General features: G+C 43.2%; 1 protein-coding gene across 1 annotated transcript; it reads right to left on the bottom strand.

Moving 5' to 3' along the window:
* Positions 1–132: 132 nt before the first annotated feature.
* On the bottom strand, positions 133–23,067 carry LOC110493632 (keratin, type I cytoskeletal 18-A-like). The gene is made up of 10 exons (XM_036949618.1): positions 23,024–23,067; positions 22,527–22,731; positions 19,775–19,857; positions 17,749–17,902; positions 15,280–15,561; positions 11,961–12,095; positions 10,405–10,625; positions 8,016–8,275; positions 6,573–6,675; positions 133–2,317 (listed from the first exon to the last, which is right to left on the bottom strand). The coding sequence occupies exons 2-10, from the start codon at positions 22,722–22,724 to the stop codon at positions 2,086–2,088; spliced, it is 1,668 nt and encodes a 555-aa protein (XP_036805513.1). The 5' UTR covers positions 22,725–22,731; positions 23,024–23,067; the 3' UTR covers positions 133–2,085.
* Positions 23,068–23,277: the final 210 nt, after the last annotated feature.

Below are 23,277 nucleotides of genomic sequence, written 5' to 3'. Positions count from 1 at the left end.
ACATTAAATATTCCGGAAATACATTGAATAATCAGACTCTGGAAATACATTATCTGAAAAATTCGCAGCATTTGTACAAAACCCATGACTAGAGAAATATCCTATTCTATATTGATTAAAAAAACAACTGAAGACAGCGTTTTTGGTGTTTTATTTAAATGAATACATTGTTAGATAAAAGCATAATTATTCATTCTAAAGTTAAAGAGCTCCAAAAACGAAAAGAAGATTTAGTCCCAAGTACTCCACGAAGCAGAGCAAACCAAGCGCATGAAGAACTGCATAGAAGATAATTGTTTTTAACATTTGTACACAGGAGGGACCCAACTGCAATGCACAATGGTATTATTTTTGCGTAATATATTTGGTGCCAACTCAAAAACATAGCATAAAAATAAAATAAAGATATTGTCATATAGAGTGTAATCAGTCATATAGATAGATATTATGTATACGACACAACAATACCAAAATAAAGCATTCAGGATACTGTAGAGCAACTATTTACAAATACTGCCCCCTGCTGGCTAAACCAGGGTATATCTCTGCGATACAAGTGGCAGGGTTAGATTAGAACAGGGCTCTACCGTCCTGTAGGTTTTCGCGCCTATCCTATTCTAGCGCACCTGATTCTAATAATTATCTGGTTGAAAAACTGAATCAGGTTAGTTACAACTGGGGTTGAAACGAAAACCTACAGGAGGGGTTGCTCTCCAGGAAGAAGCCTCACTGCAATTTCGGGTCACAGTGAGCAGTGTGGGGGAAATAAATACCTTTTTCTTTTTTTTTTACTATAAATTTCTATCTTTGTTGCTTTGTTTTGATTGTGGCCATATTGTCCATATATAGATAATATATAGACTACAGTAACTTACAGCATTATAAGGAAAAAGCCGTTTTCAGCCATAGGCGAACTCTCAGTGCTGGGTTGATCCATGACAGCATAGCAAAACCATTAGCATTTTACACACAGCGAATTGAGAAGAAAATAACCACCCTTAAATAGTCCACAGTAGAATGTCACATACAACTCTGATGGTTCCGCCTTTTTTCATGTTTATATTTTTCACCACCTGTATAAATTGTTAGTTGTTACTGAGGAATGGTTGGATTATACATTTGTTAAATGTGGTGACAACAGTGAGTATTATATACTGGTATGATGTATTATTGACCACAGGGGAAATCTCTTGAGCATGGCATGTTTTCACATTTGTCTTGATGGCAAAATCATAAGTAGGCAATACGACTTTCTACTTTTATTCATGATTGAGAAATGCTGATATATCAAATTAATGGCATTCACTTTTCTGAATCACACATTAACCCCCCATGTATGTGGTTTTGTATGGATGTCACCAGGATGGTTTGGTCATGGGGGTTGCAAAATGGCTGCTGGTAATGCTGATGTCACAATGATGATTGTGGGTGATAGTGGAGTTGCAGGAACTTTGATGACATGACAATACCACTCTGGTCAATGGCTAGGTTCAAAATATACAGGTTAATACAAGAGGATTCTAATGAAGCAAAAAGGCCCGAGGAGGTGTGGTGTATGGCCAATATACCACGGCTAAGGGCTGTTCTTATGAGCAACTCGGAGTGCCTGCACACAGCCCTTAGCCGTGGTATATTGTCCATATACCACAAATCCTGAGGTGCCTTATTTCTATTATAAACTGGTTGCCAACATAATTAGAGCAGTAAAAACAAATATTTTGTCATAGCGGTGGTGTATGGTCTGATATACCACAGCTGTCAGCCAATCAGCATTCAGGGCTCAAACCACCCAGTTTATAATATTTCATAACTCTTTGCAATTCATAAAACCAGCATTGCTAGTTAGCAATGGCGCTAATAGTTATTAATGGAGCTGGTCGGTCCCATATTTTCGAAAGCTTCCGCATGGAATTACTTCATTGTCTTAACCTTCTCATCTTCAACCTAGTTCAATGGGAAACAATGCTGATCTCATGGTGATATCACAGTCAAGGGTAGGGATGCTGTTGCCAGATCACAACATTTATGAGGGAGTCAATTCAATGATGATATCACCTATCAATGATAGGTATACTGTTGCCTTGACTATACTGTTGCCTCGACATTTGCCGCGATGGTGGGGATACTGCGGGACCTCTTCATCACCAGGCGGACCTCCACATCAGGCAGGCTGTCCTGCTTGGTCTGGGCGCAGCCCTCATCCGCCGCCGCCATGTGCAGGTCGAATCGTAGCGACACTGACTTCTTCCGCAGCTTGGGGTTCCCCTTGAAGAAGGAGCCCTCCCACTGCTTAATCACCTTGTCGATCCTGTCCGTCCTGGGGTGGTGGGGGGGTGGAAACAATGGGTTAGGTTTTAAAATGAAATAGATGCTAGACTACAACTAGAAATGTAGACTATGTGTATAGAAACAATCAAACAGACAATACTTTACAAAGCTGGTGTTGTGAATTGTACCCTGGCCACAGTAGACCTGGGGTAAATTGTAATATGGTATCTCTAACTGATGACTAGTCCTATATGATTGTATGGGTGGGTCTTTTACAGGTATAGGTATAAGTCAGAGAACCCTTCCCAAACACACACAAGGATTGTACATGCCTCGTTAACAATTAATTGTGATAATTATCTAATTCAGAGTCGAGGAAAGTTTACGAGATGACACAGTTAGTAAAACAACTGGGCAACGATGACTCTGAAAGCAAAAATACTTATGCGGCCATTCCCATCCCGGTTGGTACGGTGTGTGCTTTTAACTCCTGTTGTGTGCACAAAGAATTTAGGAATGACAGACGCCGCTCCCACTTGGGAGACGCCGGTGTCTCCACATCTAATGGAGCTCATTAAGGAATGTCTCTCCATGAGAAAGATTCCCAACAACCCCCAGACCGAGAGCTCATGCCAAATGTATGCCACATTTCGTAACTGAATAAACTGCTGTTAATCACTCCTGGCTTAGGCTTGCAGAGGTACTTCCCTGTGGGTGGGTGTGACTATTGGTGTCATCATTAGTCTAACAAAGACAATACACAGGGAAAGGTGGTTCATGTGAAAGATGCGTTCAGCTGCTATTTAGAATACCTAATTTGACAGTTTGTAAACATATCCCATAATAGTCTCTTGAATAACATCATAAGTAAAGCATCCCTGCTCCCTTCATTGTAATTGACACTTTCTGGCACTAAGGCCCGATTACTTTTCACACTGACTGAAGCAGGCGTGGTGGTGACATTGGTTCAAAGATCACGATTAATAGGTCTGATTAGGGATGTGGTGATGACGAAATTTTGTCCGCCGGTGATTGTCAACCAAATGACTGCCGGTCTCACGGTAATTGACCATTAATTAACATAAACACATTTAGCATCTGCAGGCTTCCACACATAGCCTACAAGCCACTGATGCTGACCTTTGGAACATCTACATTTTAAAAAGTCTAATAAGTCAATGTAATATAGCCTACACCTTAACAATAAATCCATTCTTTATTTTAGACAGGTATAAATAAACGTGATATGAAGATTTATTTGGTCTATTTCACAAGAACAGAATAGCAAACTCTGAGTTGACCTTATGTGTGATCTGGCTTTGCCATATAGCTATGGGCTACACTAGTTCATTTAGCAGACAAGACTTGCTTAGAATTCCGTGGCATTATTTTATAGTATTTTATAGTATGAAGAATACAATGGAACAAAGCTGAATAAAATGTAAATTATATTTTCTCCAAACAATTTGAGGGAGTGTGCACATGCAGCTATTCTGTGTTGAGCGGTTAACAAAGAAATATCTACTCTTATATGCTTAATTTAGAGTTATTAATATAAATGTAGTTGTTCTAGAAAAACGTTGGGCTATTTGTTTGGATTTTTAATACGTTGTGGCATGACGCCACTCTAATGATGATTTGAAAAAAGTTGCTTGAAAGGCATGAACTCTGTTTTGTTTTTTTGCACAGGCTGTACACACTTCTTCAGTCTCTCATTCAATTCGAGGCACTTCATAATGCCTAAAATTTCCCGGTGGCATCCCCTTTGTGAGACTGTAATGCACTCTTAAGAAATCCATGCTTTTTGTGACTGTTGTGCCCTTGGGCTAAATATAATAATTACAATTCTCTTCTCCCTAAGTGCTGCGTGCTCCGAAGCACTTCTCACTCACATGGCTCTCATTCACATGATCAGGTCTTTTTCACAGGCTACAAGTGAAGACAGACACATCGGGGACGCAAACTGCACACGTCCTTATCCAATTCCAAGGTGTATATTGAAGATATTGGATGAACTATCCACATTTACTTTTTGTCAGTCAACAAGTTGAGTAGAACTAACAACAAGCAAAAACACTAGCCTATGTCAATCTACTATCCCCCATTGTACAAAAGTTGACCTATTCTATTCTGTGCAAGAAATAAATATTCCAAACATAGTCAGGGACAGTTGTGGGATGTGATAGATTCCAAAATTAATACAACCACTAGCATAAAAAAAAAACTTTTTACATAATTAAAGGCTGACGCAACAGATCATAACGTTTAGCTTAAAATTAGGCTGTTTATTCACATTATAAGCACGTCAATGCACACATGGCAGTAGGCTATAAGCACGAATGTTCCATTAGCGGGAAAACACCATTATCAAAAGTGACCGCAAATGAGATTATGCATGTAATGCTTTTATTATTAATGTGCATTTTTATGATGAAAAGGATCTTCCCCAAACTTGAAACTCACTCACTGCTTATGTATGCCAGTTAGGCTCTACACCCCTTGTAAAGTGGATTAATGTGCTTAATTTTAAGAAATCATTTGGCCACTTTAGTTTTGATACAAATCGTATCAAAATATAGGCCTATGGGCAAGGCTACATGAGGTGTGTGACTATGGTTTGAAAAATATGAAAAAAATACATTGTTTCTTGCCATACGCTAGGCATCATTCACAAGTGATGATATATAATTCACAAGTGATAGGCTAATATTGTCACCGATCAAACCATTCTTGATTTAATCTTGTCTTTCCATACACTAAATAATATACACTACCGTTCAAAAGTTTGGGGTCACGTAGAAAAGTCCTTGTTTTGTAAGGGAAAACACCTTGTTGCCCATTAAAATAACATCAAATTGATCAGAAATACAGTGTAGACATACAGTGTAGACATACAGTGTAGACATACAGTGTAGACATTGTTAATGTTGTAAATTACTATTGTAGCTGGAAATGGCTGATTTTTAATGGAATATCTACATAGGCCGTACAGAGGCTCATTATCAGTAAGCTTCACTTCTATGTTTCAATGCCTCGTTGTGTTAGCTAATCCAAGTTTATAGTTTTAAAAGGCTAAAGGCAGAGTTACAAAGAAAAAGCCATATCTCAGACTGGCCAATAGAAAGAAAAGATTAAGATGGACAAAAGAACACAGACACTGGACAGAGGAACTCTGCCTAGAAGACGAGCATCCCGGAGTTGCCTCTTCACTGTTGACGTTGAGACCGGTGTTTTGCGGGTACTATTTAATGAAGCTGTCAGTTGAGGACTTGTCAGACGTCTGTTTCTCAGACTAGACACTCTACTGTACTTTTCCTCTTGCTCATTTGTGCACCTAGGCCTCCCACTCCTCTTTTTATTCTGGTTAGAGACAGTTTGCTCTGTTCTGTGAAGGGAGTAGTACACAGCGTTGTACGAGATCTTCAGTTTCTTGGCAATTTCTCACATTGAATAGCCTTCATTTCTCAGAACAAGAATAGACTGATGAGTTTCAGAAGAAAGTTATTTGTTTCTGGACATTTTGAGCCTGTAATTGAACCCACAAATGCTGATGCTCTAGATACTCAACTAGTCTAAAGGCCAGTTTTATTGCTTCTTTAATCAGAACAACAGTTTTCAGCTGTGCTAACATAATTGCAAAAGGGTTTTCTAATGATCAGTTAGCCTTTTTAGAATGCTAAACTTGGATTAGGTAAGTGATGGCTGCTGATAATGGGCCTCTGTACGCCGATGTAGATATTCCATAAAAAAATCTGCCGTTTCCAGCTACAATAGTCATTTACAACATTGACAATGTCTACACTGTATTTCTGATCAATTTGATGTCATTTTAATGGGCAACAAAATGTGCTTTTCTTTCAAAACATGGATATTTCTAAGTGACCCCAAACCTTTGAATGGTAGTATGTGTGAAATGAGTTTTGATTCAGAATGGACCATTGTATAGTAGGCCAAGCCTATAGAAAGCTTATGGGATCCTCTTTTTAATAGAAGCCATCATTCTGTTTTCTCACACAATTGCATAGCCTATAGAAACGTTGCGCAACATGAGCTTATGGGCTCTCATGAAGTGTTTGATATTTTTTTTTATTGATGTCAGAGTGATTAGAGGGACAATGGAGTGCGGAGTACCAGGGAGTTAGCAAGTTTGGTTGACTAATGACCACCAGCAGCATCAGAGCTTAGAGAAGCCTAATTACCGTGACTAAACGGTCATGTGGAATTTGACTTCCCTCGTGACTTGTGACCGCCAGTGTGGCGGCACTACGGTCACCTCAACAGCCCTATGTCTGATAAATACTTACTCCACGGTACCAGTGCCCTCTGCGCTCTCCCTCACCACGTTGCCTTGGAGGATCTCCTGGGTCTTCACTGTGGAAATCCTCAGATCATTGTCTCTCTCTGGCTCTGCACATAAAACACATACTCAAATCAAATTTAATTGGTCGCACACACATACACTACATGACCAAAAGTATGTGGACACCTGCTTGTCGAACATCTCATTCCAAAATCATGGGCATTAATATGGAGTTGATCCCCCCTTTGCTGCTATAACAGCCTACACACTTCTGGGAAAGCTTTCCATTAGATGTTGTAACATTGCTGCGGGAACTTGCTTCCATTCAGCCACAAGAGCATTAGTGAGGTTGGGTATTGATGTTGGGCGATTAGGCCTGGCTCACAGTCGGTGTTCCAATTCATCCCAAAGGTGTTCGATGGGGTTGAGGTCAGGGCTCTGTGCAGTCCAGTCAAGTTCTTCCACACCGATCTTGACAAACCATTTCTGTTTGACCCTCGCTTTTTGCATGGGGGCTTTGTCATACTGGAACAGGAAAAGGCCTTCCCCAAACTGTTGCCCCAAAGTTGGAAGCACAGAATCGTCTAGAATGTCATTGAATAATGTGGCGTTAAGATTTCTCTTCACTGGAACTAAGGGTCCTAGCCCGGGCCATGAAAACAGTCCCAGACCATTATTCCTCCTCCACCAAACCTTACAGTTTGCACTACGCATTGGGCTGGTAGCGTTCTTCTGGCATCCGCCAAACCCAGATTCGTCTGTAGGACTGCTAGACGGTGAAGCGGGATTCCTCACTCCAGAGAACGCGTTTCCGCTGCTACAGACTCCAATGGCGGCAAGCTTTACACCACTCTAGCCGACGCTTGGCATTGTGCATGGCGATCTTAGGCTTGTGTGCTGATGTCCGGCCATGGAAACCCTTTTCATTAAGCTCTCTACGAACAGTTATTGTGCTGACGTTGCATCCAGAGGCAATTTGGAACTTTGTAGTGATTGTTGCAACCGAGGTCATACGATCTTTATGCGCTTTAGCACTCGGCGGTCCCGTTCTGCTAGACGTTTCCACTTCACAATAACAGCACTTACAATTGACCGGGGCAGCCCTAGCAGGGCAGAAATGTAATGAACTGACTTGTTGGAAAGGTGGCATCCTATGAGGGTGCCACTTTGAATGTCACTGAGCTCTTCAGTAAGGCCATTCTACTGCCAATGTTTGTCTATGGGGATTGCATGGCGGTGTACTTGATTTTATACACCTGTCAGCAATGGGTGTGGCTGAATGATCCAAATCCACAAATGTTTGTATATATAGTGTATTTAGCATACTGAATGTGTGTGTGTGTATGGTACTCCTGCCTGATTGTGTGTTTACGAGTGTGTGTATGACCATTAACATGAATATGTGTATACCATTCTGTTTGTGTATGTGTCTGACCATGTCCCCCACCTGTAAGGATGACCAGGCTCTGTTGCCTATGCAGAGTTAGTGCAGGGCTCTTCCTCAGGCCGTTCTCTGTCACAGACCACCGCTGATGTCTCTCAGGCAGGGGCTCGGACAGTGGCTCCTCAGGGGTCACCGCGGGGTCACTGAGGCAGTTCTCCTCCACTCCATTCTCTTTAGGCCTCTCCCCTATGGGGCCTGGCTCTCTTTTGGGGCCCCTCCAGCGCCGCAGCCCCATGACCTGTCCGTTACGCCCACCTGGGTACCTGTGAATATATGAGAAAACATGGTGAGTAGGACTCAATGAAATCTGTGTGGGGGGGGACACTCCTTCGGCAGCTGTCTCAGATGCTGTCTACATATTTGATGGATAACTATAGCCATTTCTGTGCACTCAAAGAAATTGCGTGGCGGAAGGATGTCTTATAGTGCGATCAGCACATCCGAATCACGATATGACAGAGCAGATTGAATCAATACAGAGCCTGGCATCTTGAGTTGAGCAAGTGCATTGTGATCTTCTGAGAATATAGATATAAATCCAATAGACTGGGAGAAGATCTAGGATGCATCATCGAGTGTCATCTTTCTCAACCTGGATGGTCATAAAACTAGATCATGCTGGGCACCTCCCAGATAAATAGAAGGTGGTAATAAAAACATAATTATGAGGCCTGCTGGGCTGAGTGTGCTCAATAGAGGGACAGATCTGCGATGTACAAACATAATGGCCGTGAACTGTCTGTGCTTGAATGCATTCGTGTGACCAGCCTGTGAATGCCTCAGTGATGATAACTGAGTATTATCTTTAGGCCTGTAAATCGACCGGAATCTTCCCTAATAAATGTTAAGAGGAAACGACATTAAAGATCTAAGTGAATGAAAGCCATGAGGTGAATGTGGGGATGTCTGGTACAGAACAGCTGGCAGTTTAAAACGGTCTTATATCTGTACACACAATGCAGAGAAATGTGTCTGTCTGTTTGCCTGTATGTCTGTCTGTCTGCCTTTCTTCATGTCTGTCTCCCTGCCTGCCTGTCTGCTTGTCTGCCTGCCTGTCATCCTGCCTGTCTGCCTTCCTGCATGGCTGTCTATCTGCCTGTACTGTATGTAGGTAAATACACCTGAGTGTACAAAACATTAAGGGCACCCCCTCACAGTTGTGTCAAGTTGGCTGGATGTCCTTTGGGTGGTGGACCATTCCTGAAACTGTTGAGCGTGAAAAACCCAGCAGCATTGCAGTTCTTGACACAAACCTGGCACCTACTACCATACCCCACTCAAGGTTTTAAAATCCTTCTTTAACCTGTTCTCCTCTCCTTCATCTACACTGATTGAAGTGGATTTAACCCGCGACATCAATTAGAGATCATAGCTTTCACCTGGATTCACCAGGTCAGGCGATGTCATGGAAAGAGCAGGTGTCCTTCATGTTTTGTATACTCAGTGTACATTAGCACAAGTCTGGGGAATTTCCAGTAACCAGCAGTTTCGCTATTATATTGAGTCACTGCCAAAACATCTCTGTCTCAACCTGCAATTATTTTGGATTCTCTATGCAAATAAGGCTTTCTTAAGCTGCTACAGTAAAGAAAGTCATCTGTCACACTCCTCAACAAAAGAGAAAGACAACACATAAATGTAGCTGTTTTGACAGAGAAACAAAAGGGATAAAATAAGAGGAATCCTTTTTTAAATGAACTTCATCCTTTAAGCTCCTTTTGGATGGTTTGGATGTTTAATTTCATTGAGCATGTTTGGGAACAAGGTGTTGCTTTTTCCGATGAGGTTATGACTGTCTGAATGTCCATGGGAAACAAAGGATGGATCATTATAGGCGTGGGACGATCATGGGAGAGAACATGTTTTCATGTTCTGTTAAAAACAACTGGGGCATCTTCATTTCGTTTCATTTGCAAACTGAAGGAGAGTTCATGCGACTTCAAAGGGTCTCCCCCCTGCCTCATGTCCTCACAGATCCTGAGATCATCTTTCTCATACTGACTAATGATTCACGACCTCCACTTTCGATCCCTTTTCTTTCAAATGTATAGTGCCCTCAAAAAGTTTCTCATACAAGTTTCTCAAACAGTTTAATATCACAATATAACATTTTGCCTTTATATCAGCTACCTCACCCTTAGTAAGTGTGTATTCATCTGTGAGCATCTATGTCTGTGTAATTGACCAGAAATCGAATCTAGCTCAGCTGCTCCATTCTAGAGTAAAGCCTTTTGCTCTGGGGTTTACACATCTCAACTCTCAAGAAAGGTTACTCATCACCATGTAGTTCACCAAACCTCCTCTGCTACATCTGCCCCAGGAACTGTCCCAAATGGCAACATTTTTGTTGAGGGCCCATACAGCCCCTGTCTGTGACCGTTAGCCCCCTCACCTGCCCTCCTCGCGCTCCAGCAGGCGTCTGTAGGTGGCAATCTCTTTCTCCAGCCTCATCTTGGTATTGAGCAGCTGACCGTGGCGCTCTTGCTGCGTGGCCAGGCCGCCCCTCACCTGCTCCAGCTCGCCCTCCAGGCCTTGGATGACCTCTGACAGGCCCTGCAGCTGGCTGGAGTATTGACGCTTGGTGTGGTGGAGGGAACTCTCTAGACCTTTCTCCTGGGGAAGGGAAGGATGTGGGAGAGAGGGTGGACAGGAGAAAATGATGTGGGACAGAGAGAGGAGATAGGGAGCAGGTGAAAAGGGAGAGAAAGGGCAGAGGAGATGGAGAAGAGAGGGGAGAGGAGGAGAGAGAGGGGAGAAGAGATGGAGGAAAGAGGGGAGAGGAGATGGAGAAGAGAGGGCAGAGAGGGGAGTGGCGATGTAGGGGAGAGGAGATAGAGGAGAGAGGGTAGAGGAGATGGAGGAGAGAGGGGAGAGGGGAGAGTAGATGGACGAGAGAGGGGAGAGGGGATGGAGGAGAGATTGGAGAGGAGATGGAGGAGAGAGGGGAAAGAAGAGAGGGGAGAGGAGATGGAGGAGAGAGGGGAGAGGAGATGGAGAAGAGAGGGGAGAGGGGAGAGAGAGGAGAGGCGATTGAGGGTAGAGGAGAGAGGGTAGAGGAGATAGAGGGGAGAGCAGATGAAGGAGAGAGTGGAGAGGAGATGGAGGGGAGAGGGGAGAGTAGATAGACGAGAGAGGGGAGAGGAGATGGAGGAGAGATTGGAGAGGAGATGGAGGAGAGAGGGGAAAGAAGAGAGGGGAGAGGAGATGGAGTAGAGAGTGGAGAGAAGATGGAGGAAAGAGGGGAGAGGAGATGGAGGGGAGAGGAGAGGAGAGAGGAGAGAGGGGAGATGAGAGAGGAGATAGAGGGGAGAGGAGATGGAGGGGAGAGGAGATGGCGGAGAGGAGAAAGGGGAAAGAAGATGGAGGGGAGAGGGGAGAGGAGAGAGGGGAGAGGAGATGGAGGAGAGAGGAGAGAGGGGAGAGGAGAGAAGGGAGAGGAGATGGAGGAGAGAGGGGAAAGGAGAGAGGGGAAAGAAGACGGAGGGGAGAGGAGAGAGGAGAGGTGGGGAGAGGGGAGAGGGGATGGAGGAGAGAGGGAAAAAGCAGGATCAGAGAGATTAAATCATTGTAAAAATGGAGAGGGGGGGAGAGAGCAGAGAGTGGATGAAGAAGGTGGAGCACAGCGATGGATAGGGAGGACAGCATAGAGGGGAAAGAGGGAATACGATAGAGGAGAGAGTGGATAGGGACAAAAGGTCATGAGAGGATGACACAGAATGTGGAACAGAAGAGAGAGTGAGAGGGGACGGGGTAGAGGGGGAAGAGGCAAGATAAGAGAATAAGATTGAGAGAATCACCAATAGTGTTTCAGAATCAATAAAGATGAATGTTCTCCAAACTCTACTGATCCATTATGGGTGTGTGGCAGAGACAGGGAAGTACTGTATGTGTCTGCCGCAATGCTGAAGCTACAGTGGTGTGTCTGTGCATGTGTGTGTGTGTGCTCACCAGAGCATGTAGGGACTCGATCTCCACCTGCAGGCAGTGCCACTGTTTCCTGGCCTCGGCTAGCTCTGCCCGCGCCTCCCTCAGGGCAGTCCCTCCGAGGTTCACCTGGGCCCATGCTGCCTCTTCTGCATTGAGCTGGGGGAGAGAGAAGGAGGTCATTAAACACACACACACACCTACACGTGTGCACGCAAGTACGCATGCACGCACCTACACACACACATCATTCACATGGAAGAACACAAAATTAAAGTTTTGATGGAGATAGATGCTGACACACACACAAACAGGAACAGTTCACACAGTTCACATGGAGCTGACACACACACTCATAAAAACTGGTACCCACACACATTGGCACAGAGCCAGAGGACTCCGGGCACATGTGGGACAGGTTGAGGAGGGTAATCTGACACCCTAGGCGTTAACACGAACTGATGAACTATCAGGTACACAAAGTAAAACAACTCTAAACCAAAAGACTTAAACTTGATAAAACATTGTAAATAGGCTCCACACCTTTATAAATCTACCTGTAATCATTTCCCCCACAGATTCCCACAGGGCGCAAACATGTGGAATCAAGTTTGTTAGTTAAACGTCAGAAACTGACGATTGTGCTCAGTGGATTCCTCGAACCTGTCGACATCATAGCATTACTCTGTAATTACCATGTAAACAAGAACCTATTAGGGGCAATTATTGTAAGTGTTGACCTTAACCAGTCATTTTACAGTGAGAAGCATAACATAATAGCTAGTTCATTTGTCCCATACAGTGTGTACAGAGCATTCGGAAAGTATTCAGACCCCCAATCAGGCCCTATACTAAAATGGATTAAAGAAAATGTCCTCATCAATCTATACACAATACCCCATAATGACAAAGCAAAAACTGTTATTTAGATTTTAGATTTTGAAACTGAAATATGACGTTTACCTATGTATTCAGACATTTACTCAGTACTTTGTTGATGCACCTTTGGTTACTGCCTTGAGCTTTCTTGGATATGATGCTATAAACTTAGCACACCTGTATTTGGGGAGTTTCTCCCATTCTTCTCTACAGATCCTCTCAAGCTCTGTCAGGTTGGATGGGGAGCGTCACTGCACAGCTATTTTCTGGTCTCTCCAGAAATGTTAAATCGGGTTCAAGTTTGGGCTCTGGCTGGGCCACTCAAGGACATTCAGAGACTTTTCCCGAAGCCACTCCTCCGTTTTCTTGGCTGTGTGCTTAGGGTCATTGTCCTGTTGGAAGGTGAACCTTCGCCCCCACTCTGAGGTCCTGAGCACTCTGGAGTAGGTTTTCATCAAGGGATATCTCTGTAATTTGCTCCGCTCATCTTTCCCTCGATCCTGACTAGTCTCCCAGTCCCTGCCTCTGAAAAACATCCCCACAGCATGATGCTGCCACCACCATGTTTCACCGTAGGGATGGTGCCAGGTTTCCTCCAGACGTGACGCTTTGCATTCAGGCCAAAGAGTTCAATCTTGGTTACATCAGACCAGATACTCTTGTTTCTCAGGGTCTGAGAGTCCTTTAGGTGCCTTTTGGAAAACTCCAAGCGGGCTTTCATGTGCCTTTTACCGAGGAGTGTCTTCCCCAGATCTGTGCCTCGACACAATCCTGTCTCTGAGCTCTATGGACAATTCTTTCAACCTCATGGCTTGGGTTTTGCTCTGACATGCACTGTCAACTGTGGGACCTTATATAGACAGATATGTGCCTTTCCAAATCATGTCCAATCAATTGAATGTCCCACAGTTGGACTCCAGTCAAGTTGTAGAAACATCTCAAGGATGATCAATTGAAACAAAATGCACCTGAGCTCAATTTCAAGTCTCATAGCAAAGGGTCCGAATACTTATTTAAAAAAGGTATTCCTGTTTTTATTTTTAATACATTTGTAACATTTTCAAAAAACCTGTTTTTGCTTTGTCATTATGGGGTATTGTGTGTAGATTGAGGGGGATAAAAAAAAAAGTAATCTAATTTAGAATAAGGCTGTAACGTAAGAAAATGTGGAAAAAGTCAAGGGGTTTGAATACTTTCTGAATGCATTGTTTGTGCTTTAGCCAACTCTGCTTCCCCGACAGATCTGGAACCAGGCTGTAACAGGGCTGTATTCCACTCCAGACTCCAGTCCACTCTGACATAAAAGGCAACAAACAAAGTCATTCTGTAGAGCAGACGCTGGTTAAGTATCAGTCGCTGCCTGCTTGCAGCCATGGGCCAAGATGCTTAATCACGCCTGTCACTTCAAAGTCACTGGCTGCATCCCAAATGGATCCCTATTCCCTAAAAATTCCACTACTTTAGACCAGAGCCCTATTGGAGCCCTATGGGCTCTGGTCAAAAGTAATGCACTAACTAAGGAATAAGGTGCCAATTTGGATGCAGCCAGTGTGCCACAGACGGTGAAACTGACCAGACAGAAACAACACAGCCATGATGAGTGACTCATTCTGCTCCCCCTATTCCAATGAAACCGAAATGATCCTATTTCAAAACCTGAAATATGAGCGGAAATGGGTAACAAGCGAAACTGTCTAGACGGGCTGCATTATTGTTGAAAACAACATAGCTATGAGAGAAAGCTATATACAGTATTTGCTAAATATATCATATTCCCTGAAATCAAAATGCTACTATTTCAAAGCCTGAAATACTGTCCCCATCCGATGTGATGTTGTCAAAACCAACAGCTATGGAAGGTGGCTACATATGCTACATGCCAATTGCAAGTTATCCTTTTCAACTGAAATCCTAATGCTCCTATTTCAAAGACTGAAAAGAATACTGTCCTCAGCTGATGCCTTATAAGGACTTAGCAGTAAGCAGATCAGAGAGGCCCGTTACAAGTGATGTATTACAATGCTGCAGTTGTGGTTTACGACATATCAATATCTAAAGAGGAGCAGCGTTTCAATATCGTAGTAAAAGTTGATCTCTTCTTTGGAGGTAATGGATTGTCTATGGGGCACCTTTCTGTGTGGGTAGGGGTGTGATGAGGATAAAGAGGGAAGGAGAGAGAAAGAGAAGGAGAGAGAGAAAGAGGGAGAGAGGTAAACAACCCATCTCAGACCTCAGACCACCTCAGAGCTCCGACACTAATTCAGTACAACAAATCAAAAACCAACCAACTCTTCTTACCACATATCACTGCGTTGCCTGGAAACAGCAGAGATAGAGCTATGATCAGGGTGTGACTAGGTGGCAGGAAGCCAAGGGAGGATGAAAGAAAAGACAGAGAGAGGGATGGATGGAAGGAAGGAAATAAAGACAGGGGGAGGGACGAAGGCAGTGGGACACTGCGTACCTGTGGGAGAGACCCTCCATGGGCTCGGGGTCTGAGTCTGGCTCCGAAACAGCTTGGCCCGGCAGCGGAGCATGGAGTTTGATTTGGGCCGGCGGCCAGGCCGGGGTGTCGGTCATCTGGGACTTGATTTAGGCCGGTGAGGCTGAGGCGGTCGCACTGCGTCCTGATTCGGTCGAGGAGCTGGGAGAGCTCCATCCCTGTGCCATCCTCCTCCCACGCTGTGGCCGTCACTAGCAGCGCATCGCAGGAGTCGGCCTGCTGCTGCTGCAGAGCACGGGCTGCCTGCACAATGAGCCAACCAGAGAGAGGGAGAGAGAAGACGGAGAGAGAGACAGGGAGATATATGAATGTAAGAGAGTATACAAGAGTGTGTGTGTGACAGCGAGAGGTGATGGATCTGAGAGAGAAGGAGAAAAGGGAACCGAGAGAGAACGAGGGCAGAGGAAGAGAGCGAGAGAGAGAGAACAGTGTGAGAGCAGACACACGCAATGCAGGGGAGGGGTAGAGTCTGTTATTGAGCCTGAGCCTGTGAGTCTGGGACAGTGTGTGTGCGTGCGTGCGTGTGCATGTGTGTGTGTGTGGGAGAGAGAAGCTGGATCACGTAAAGACCTGAGTGGAGGAAGGGAAGGGGAGTATTAGTCAGCAGGAATAAAAAGGGGTTAGTAAAAGAGAAAGAGAGAGAGAGAGAGAGAGAGAGAAGGGTGGGAGGATGACAGGAAAGCATTGAAAGGGAAAGGATGGTGTGAAACCTAACACGCCTTTCCACTGAGATCAATAGGGGAGGTGTGAGAAAACAGGAGCAGGCATTCTTCTGGTTAATGAGCTAATAGGGAAAAGGTGTTCTGAGACGTTGTTCTTTCTTTACAGTAGCTTTCTTGTGTCTTTCTCTCTCTCTTTCTCTCTTGTTTCACCTTCTGTCTGTCTCGCTCTCTTTTCTTTCTCTTGCTTTCTCTCTCACTTCTCTCTTTCTCTTCTCCCTCTCTTTCTCTCTCTCTCTCTCTTCTCTCACCTCTCTAATGTCTCTCTCTCTTCCTTCTCTCTTTCTCTCTTCTCTCTTTCCCTCTCTCTTTTTTGTCGCACCTTTCTCTCCCCTCCGCACATAAACATTAAAAAAAGAATGAGACAATGGGAATTATCAAAGGTGGAATATACTGTGCAAACACAATGGATGCTGATCAGTAAAAAGTTAAGAAATTTCCTCCTAATTGGAACAAGACTCAGAGTTGGATAACCCCTGCCAGAGTCACTTCCCACTGGGCACAAACTGGTTGAATCAACGTTGTTTCAATGTCATTTTTCAACATGTTGTGATGTGCAATCTACGTGGGAAATACGTTGGATTTGAAAAAAGAAATCAACGTAATATGTTGTTTTGCGGGTGAAACTTCAATTATTATGTAACCATGGTAACCAAATGTCAATGGAGACAAACCTTGCATAAAACATGTTGAATTTGTAACTTTAAAACAATGTCAGATCTTCAACATTATATCCAGGATCAGAAAAAAAATACTATAGGCTGGGAAGCACCTCCTCCTGGAGAATGTATATATCTACAGCTACCGTTTGGTCTCCCAAGCCCAGCCCTGCTTAGCTATGATATTCATCAATAGTTATTGTTTTAATTCAAACCAGAACTAAAAATAGACAATAAAATAGGCCAATGGCTTCAAGCTCTGGTTGATTTCGAATGTAATGATATTTAGTGATATTGGAGTGTTTTTGGTAGTCAACACAACCAAATATCAAAATTTGAAGGAGATGTATCTTCTGCTTGGATAGTTCCATCTGTGCCAATTACTTTTATTCCATTTTGTCTACAAATGAATCGTTGATAAGTTGGATTCACATCTGCAACTCAACCAAAAATCAAAGGACTGAATCCAAAACAAACCAACATTTAAATGCCCATTAATCAAAGTTTGTTTTGATTCAGTCCTATTTTTTTTACTTAGATTTTTGGTTGAGATGCAGACATGAATCCAACATATCAATGATTAATTTGGAGACAAACTGCAATTAAAGCCAGACTAAGTCATTGACACAGATGGAACTATCCAAGGAGATAAATCTCCTTCAAATGTTGATATTTGGTTGCGTTAACAACCAAACACAAGTCAATATTATCTTTAAAATACAATAGGCGAGATGTTAACAAATGATGCTGGATTCATGTCCTCAACTCAAGTTGAAGAATGGGATTAAGCCAGTGGCTCAGATGGAACTATCCAAGCAGTAGATACATCTATTTTAAATGTTGATATTTTGTTGCACTGTCAACCAAACACAATTCAATATTACTTTTACAGTAAATAGCCTAATGTTAAGGCTATCTTACAAACTAATGTAACGTTCAACCTTAAAATGAGTAACACATCCATGGCCACATTTATTCAACCTTTTTACGGATGTCTTTACTGAACGAATGCAGGTGTACGGAACCGCACGGACACTGGCACAAGACCGTACCACATAGTCCTGGTGCATGTCCTGCAGCTCTGTCATGCAGTTGTGTAGTTCCGCCTCCAGCTGTACATTGGTATGCTCCACCCTCGTCTTGTTCTCCCTCAGCAGAGCCACCTGTTGCTCCAGACACTTGGTCTGCCACTCTTCCAACTCACATCTATGACAGGACACAGAACACATCTCATCCTATTAACTGGGTTGTGTTCATTAGAGCACTTAATAGAAAATGTATTAAAACTTTTTGAAATGGGAAAACTGAAAAAACAAATGTGTGTTTCTTACTGGACGGGTCGTTCCTGTTACCATGTTTCAGTCGGCGATATTGACTAGTAATTAGCCATGACCACAGTGGTCTATGCAAAGCAGCTATAGGCCTCCATTTTACCAAGAGGTGGTGATGGTAACATAGGGAAGTGTTTTTCAATGTACAGCTACTGAATGTTCCCTACTCTGGGTCAACTAGTCAGGGTACTTTACATGGGTGGTGAAAGAGCTACACGTACTGTGCATGTACTGTAGGTAAACACTGTGATACAGTATATGGAAATGTTTCAGCCGCACATCCATTGTATCTAAGCAGGTGCCTAGCCCTTTCCTTCAGTCACTGACTCAAAGCACCCTCGTTGGTCTCATGGCTGAAATGTTATTAATATTTTTCAAAATGTCTTAATTAATCAAGTAATTTTTTTTTTAACTGACGAAAATCCAGAGTTTCTACAGTATGTCAAACGGTTTTGTTATATTTCAGTCTTCTGTGATGCACTTAATGTGTAATATTGGGATGCAAACTCAAAATTGAATACATTTCATATATCTGACATGGTACAGGTGTTTTCTTTTTTCTTAAGCCTATAACCATGTGTGTGAGGTGTACACTTTTGTTTCAAAGTAGATTTGTTTAAGACCACCAAGAATCACTCTGTGTGACCCTGATATAGCCCACTCTAGTAAAAGGTTTTAAGATATACAAGTGTTTTCAGGTCAAGGTAAATAGACTGCACACAGCAATCTATGCTCCCATGTGTTTTAGTGACCCTTCATCAGATCTAACCTAATCATGTATAAGACCTTATGGGGAAAACATCTTGCAGCAGTCATTCAGTAGTTGCAATAGTCCTCACTTCCCAACAGATGCTAAAGTCACAGTCACAGACATCAAATCAAAGTTTATTGGTTGCGTACACAGTTTAGCAGATGTTATAGCAAAATTCTTATGTTACTAGCTCCTAACAATGCAGTAAAATGTCAAAAAGTACACAAATAATATCTACATATTTTTTAAATACAATATAAACCTTGTGACACAGAGTTGCAGACAACATCATGACAGTGACCCAGGTAAGGCCAGTAGGACACCGTATATAAATAGAGGAGGTGTGTATTCATAGCTCATAGCTGCCTGCATGTTGTTGCCCTCCCTTGCCCTTCAGGGGTTAATGGATCTCCAGCTGAGTCCCAAATGGGACCCTATTCCCTATTTAGTGCACTAATTTTGACCACACCCTATGGGTACCCTGATGGTTCCTGGTCAAAAGTAGTGCTCTAAATAAGAATTAGGGTGCCATTCGGGACACAGGTCTCTGGCAGTAGCAGACGGGCCGGTGTGTCACTCTGCATCAATACAGATGGGAAAGTGCCGACCAGGCACAACACAGCCAGGCTGCGATTTGTATGCAGGTTGTTGAACAGGAGTGGGAACTAGCCGAGTTAGAACAAAGTGCGGACTGTACTGCTGCTACAGTAGAGAAGAGATAAAGTATCTCTGCAGGGGAAAATAAGATATCTGATTGTTATTCAAGAGGTGCATTTAAAGTGTTATAGACTGAAATTGGTTGTTAGTATTATACTAACAGTAGGTGTAGGATTTGATGGATTTTTGCATCTGTTTCCAGAAGTCGTTCACAACTGCTATGGTATATCTGTGTTTTCTTTAGATATGATGAACATAAATACTATGAGGGTATGTTTTACTATATTAGTATACTGTAGTATTCTAGGCCTCACCTAGAATGTCCCAAACACTACTGACCTGGCCTGGATGGTAGAAGCCCTGGACATCATGTGGTCAGACTGCAGCACCAGCTCTGCATTCTCCATCAGCAGTTTACCAACCTACAGAACCAAAACACAGTCAACACACACAAGACAAAATAACAAGGAAGGGAATACGATGCGTGAAAAACATGATCGATTTCAGAATGTGTTCAATCTGGTTGATCCATGTAATGTCATTGGCCCAATAGGTAGAAAAAAAACACGATGAAACATGAAATCACATACGAATACACCTCAGAACACTGGAAGTTCACATTACCAGGTGCTGCATCAAACGGGGTCTTTCTCAAAAATGTGAAAACATGTGGGTGAGTCTTATCACAGTCTTAGAACAACTGTAATAAAGGTTTCGCTTCCTTGAATTACACTAGCCTCGTCTCATACTGTGTGGCATGACATTGACCAATGGAAGAGTTGGCTATAGCACATAGAGCATGGGACAAGGCTAATACACTAGCACAAGCATGAAGATAGAAGCCTTTGAAATATCATCAAAGAAAGGAAGTTGGAACAGAGATAAGATACGGAAGTTCGGGATACTTCGGGATTGTTGGCAATGAGGCCCTTTATCTACTTCCCCAGAGTCAGATGAAATCGTGGATACCATTGTTATGTCTCTGTGTCCAGTATGAAGGAAGTTAGAGGTCGTTTTGCGAGCCAAAGCTAACTAGCGTTAGAGCAATGACTGGAAGTCTATGGGTATTTACCAGCATGCTAGCAGATACCCATAGATCCACTTCACATTCATTTAAAAGACTGCATAATTATATTCTGCCTGTTCATACTTGTCAGATTGCCACCAGCTCAGTGAGTCAGTTTTATTACATGATGATGTCCCACGATTTGGGTTCATTAAGACAAGGCCTGAAGCAGCCGTGGCACAGATATTAAAGCCAAAGAGCCTCTCACAGTAATTCTAGTACTTGACCTCAAAACCCCTAAATGTTTGGCGTTAACTGCAATGTAAGTACATGAAACTTAAACAAATGTTATCCAAAATCTCTTGCATCTTTGATATGGAAATGTTTACTGTATAACCTAGGGCCATTTGGAGTTTCAATGCTGACTCTTCCTTTGCCAATCACAGCATCACAATGCTTACTCAAGACAAACACACCCGTACTGAAGGAGGAAAACCTGAAATAACTTGGGCAATTGTGTTTTTGCTCACAGAAGTGCCTCAAAGATTATCATCATATTTTCATTGTAATTACCCGTTCCAGTATCTTAGCTCTGTCAGTTATTCATCTCTGACTGTGTTGATTCATAGCCATGAGAGAGTACAAACCAGATATCAGCACTTTGTCTTCCAACAGGGCACTCTTCAACTGAACATTAACTGATTGATTTCAAATGAAATGTGTCACGTTTTGTAAATAACAGGTGTACACTAACAGTGAAATATTTACTTTCAGGCCCTTCCCAACAACGCACAGAGAAATAGAAAAATAATAACACAGGGAATAAATACACAGTGAGTAATGATAACTTAGCTATATACACTGGTACCAGGAATTCCTTATTATGGCTCGTTATTCAACGCTTCTCAATGGAACGAGGGTGGCGCCAGGTCTTAAAACCTAAACCCACAACAATAACAGCAGTCTAGGACTGAAACCGGCCTTGAGGAAGATGCACATAACAAAGACAATTGTTACAGCAAATCACGAATTCATGTCAAAGGATGATTTGAAGAACATTATCAGTTATGCGTATATGTCAAGTCATACATTTTTCATTTGATTTGATTTATTTAGCCAGGATAGTCCACTCAGTAACAATTGCCACTGTTTTACAGGGAGTCCTGGGTTCCATAGAAGTCAACATTCCAGGTATTAGTTCAGGCGAAAGTGTGAGGAAATGTCCCACATATGTACATTTGTACATGACAGGTTCTCACATGGGAAAGTCTGCAGATATCGTATCAGTGCTGCTATGCATGATGGATCTTTATATTGATCCAATGGATTGGCAATCGCTCATATTTTACGCAACACTCTCGCTGAAAGTGAAATTGGGCATAAAAGTCAACCCACCCGTTGGCTTCAATACTAATAGGTCAGATCTTGGTGCTTTCTTTGCCTTTGTCTCCATTCACATTCAGAGACAATAAATCAAGGAGCGGTTGCAAAACCTCCAATCAGCTCATGCGAGTGAGCTGACAATTACAGCAGCCCGTGTTAATGGTCTACTAGGGCAGTGGCCTTTAAAGGAATAAAAGGATCCACATTCTTGAGTGTGACAATGGAGTGATGGCTTGTTTCCAAATGTCCTGACATACAGTATGACACTACTTCTCACCCTCTGGAACAGTTGACATTGTCTTGGTAGGAACCACTTTGTCAAATGTCTGTTTTAATTTGACTGCTATTAAGTGTAATCATCGCTAGGACTGAAAATCTAACTGGTTTGCTCAGTCAGTGCTGTATCTGTCTCAAAGCCAAAACCCTGCACGCAAGAAAACACATATCATCTGCTTTGCTCTACTCTGGTAAAAAATTATACGGAGAATATACAATACAAGTTAGTCCAAGTCAGTCCTAATAGCTACTGTATGGCTAGAACACAGCTGCTCAAACAAATCTAGGCATTACAGTACCTCAGCATAATCACTCGCAAATAAAGTTACTGTCAGTGGACAAAAGAAAAAACACTGTCTAATGAGTTGGGGTCCCTCAGGGCTCAATGTTTGGACCAGTTAAAAAGGTAATAGATGCCAGTCTCACCTGGGCACGGAGATCATCCACAGTCCTTTCCTGCTGGGTCCATTCCTGGAGGTGCGGGGCGTTCTTTAGGCCCCAGTATGCAATCTGGCCCTCCAGATGCCAGTTTGCCTCTTGCAGCTTGTTTACCTGCTCCAGGAAGCCCTTCAGACGGCTGTTGAGGCCCTGCATTGTCCACCGAGAGTCCTGCAGCAAATCCATGGTGCTCCTATGCAGTGTACACCCAAAAGAAAAACACAGAATCCTCTCAGGGGTGCTATCAAACACTTACAGGCTCGCCAACTCAGGAGAGTGTCTGATAAAAAGTGTCAACCCAAACGTACGGTAACTACTTATGCTATCCAAAAACTCTTTCACTACTATTGCAGCATATGTCCACACCACAGTCACTTCTACCCACTTGCAACGCTGGCAGGCGGTACCCTGCCTGCCACCGATACTGGTGAGATTACGGACCCATGAGGTGGTTACTGGGTAAATATTTACCCAGCAATACTCACCCGTGAGGCAATGTGGCGTCCCTTTCTCTCTCTCTCTCCCTCCCCCCCCCCCCCCCCTCTCTCTCTCTATCTCTCTAGGCTAGGCAGCACCGTGTGTTGGCAGTGGTAAGTTAAGCACCAGTCTCAGTAGCTCCTGGTCACTGCAGCGAGCTGCTCCTGATCCTCCCCTCCCAGACGGAGCTGGACCACATTCTTCTCCACTGCTTCAACAACTTTCACTTTCCCACTGGGTCCCAGGTCAGAGACGGTCCCCT

This window comes from Oncorhynchus mykiss, chromosome 17, assembly GCF_013265735.2.
Source record: "Oncorhynchus mykiss isolate Arlee chromosome 17, USDA_OmykA_1.1, whole genome shotgun sequence".
In the NCBI taxonomy this organism is placed as follows: domain Eukaryota; kingdom Metazoa; phylum Chordata; class Actinopteri; order Salmoniformes; family Salmonidae; genus Oncorhynchus; species Oncorhynchus mykiss.
This window is presented reverse-complemented; position numbering and strand designations above follow the sequence as displayed.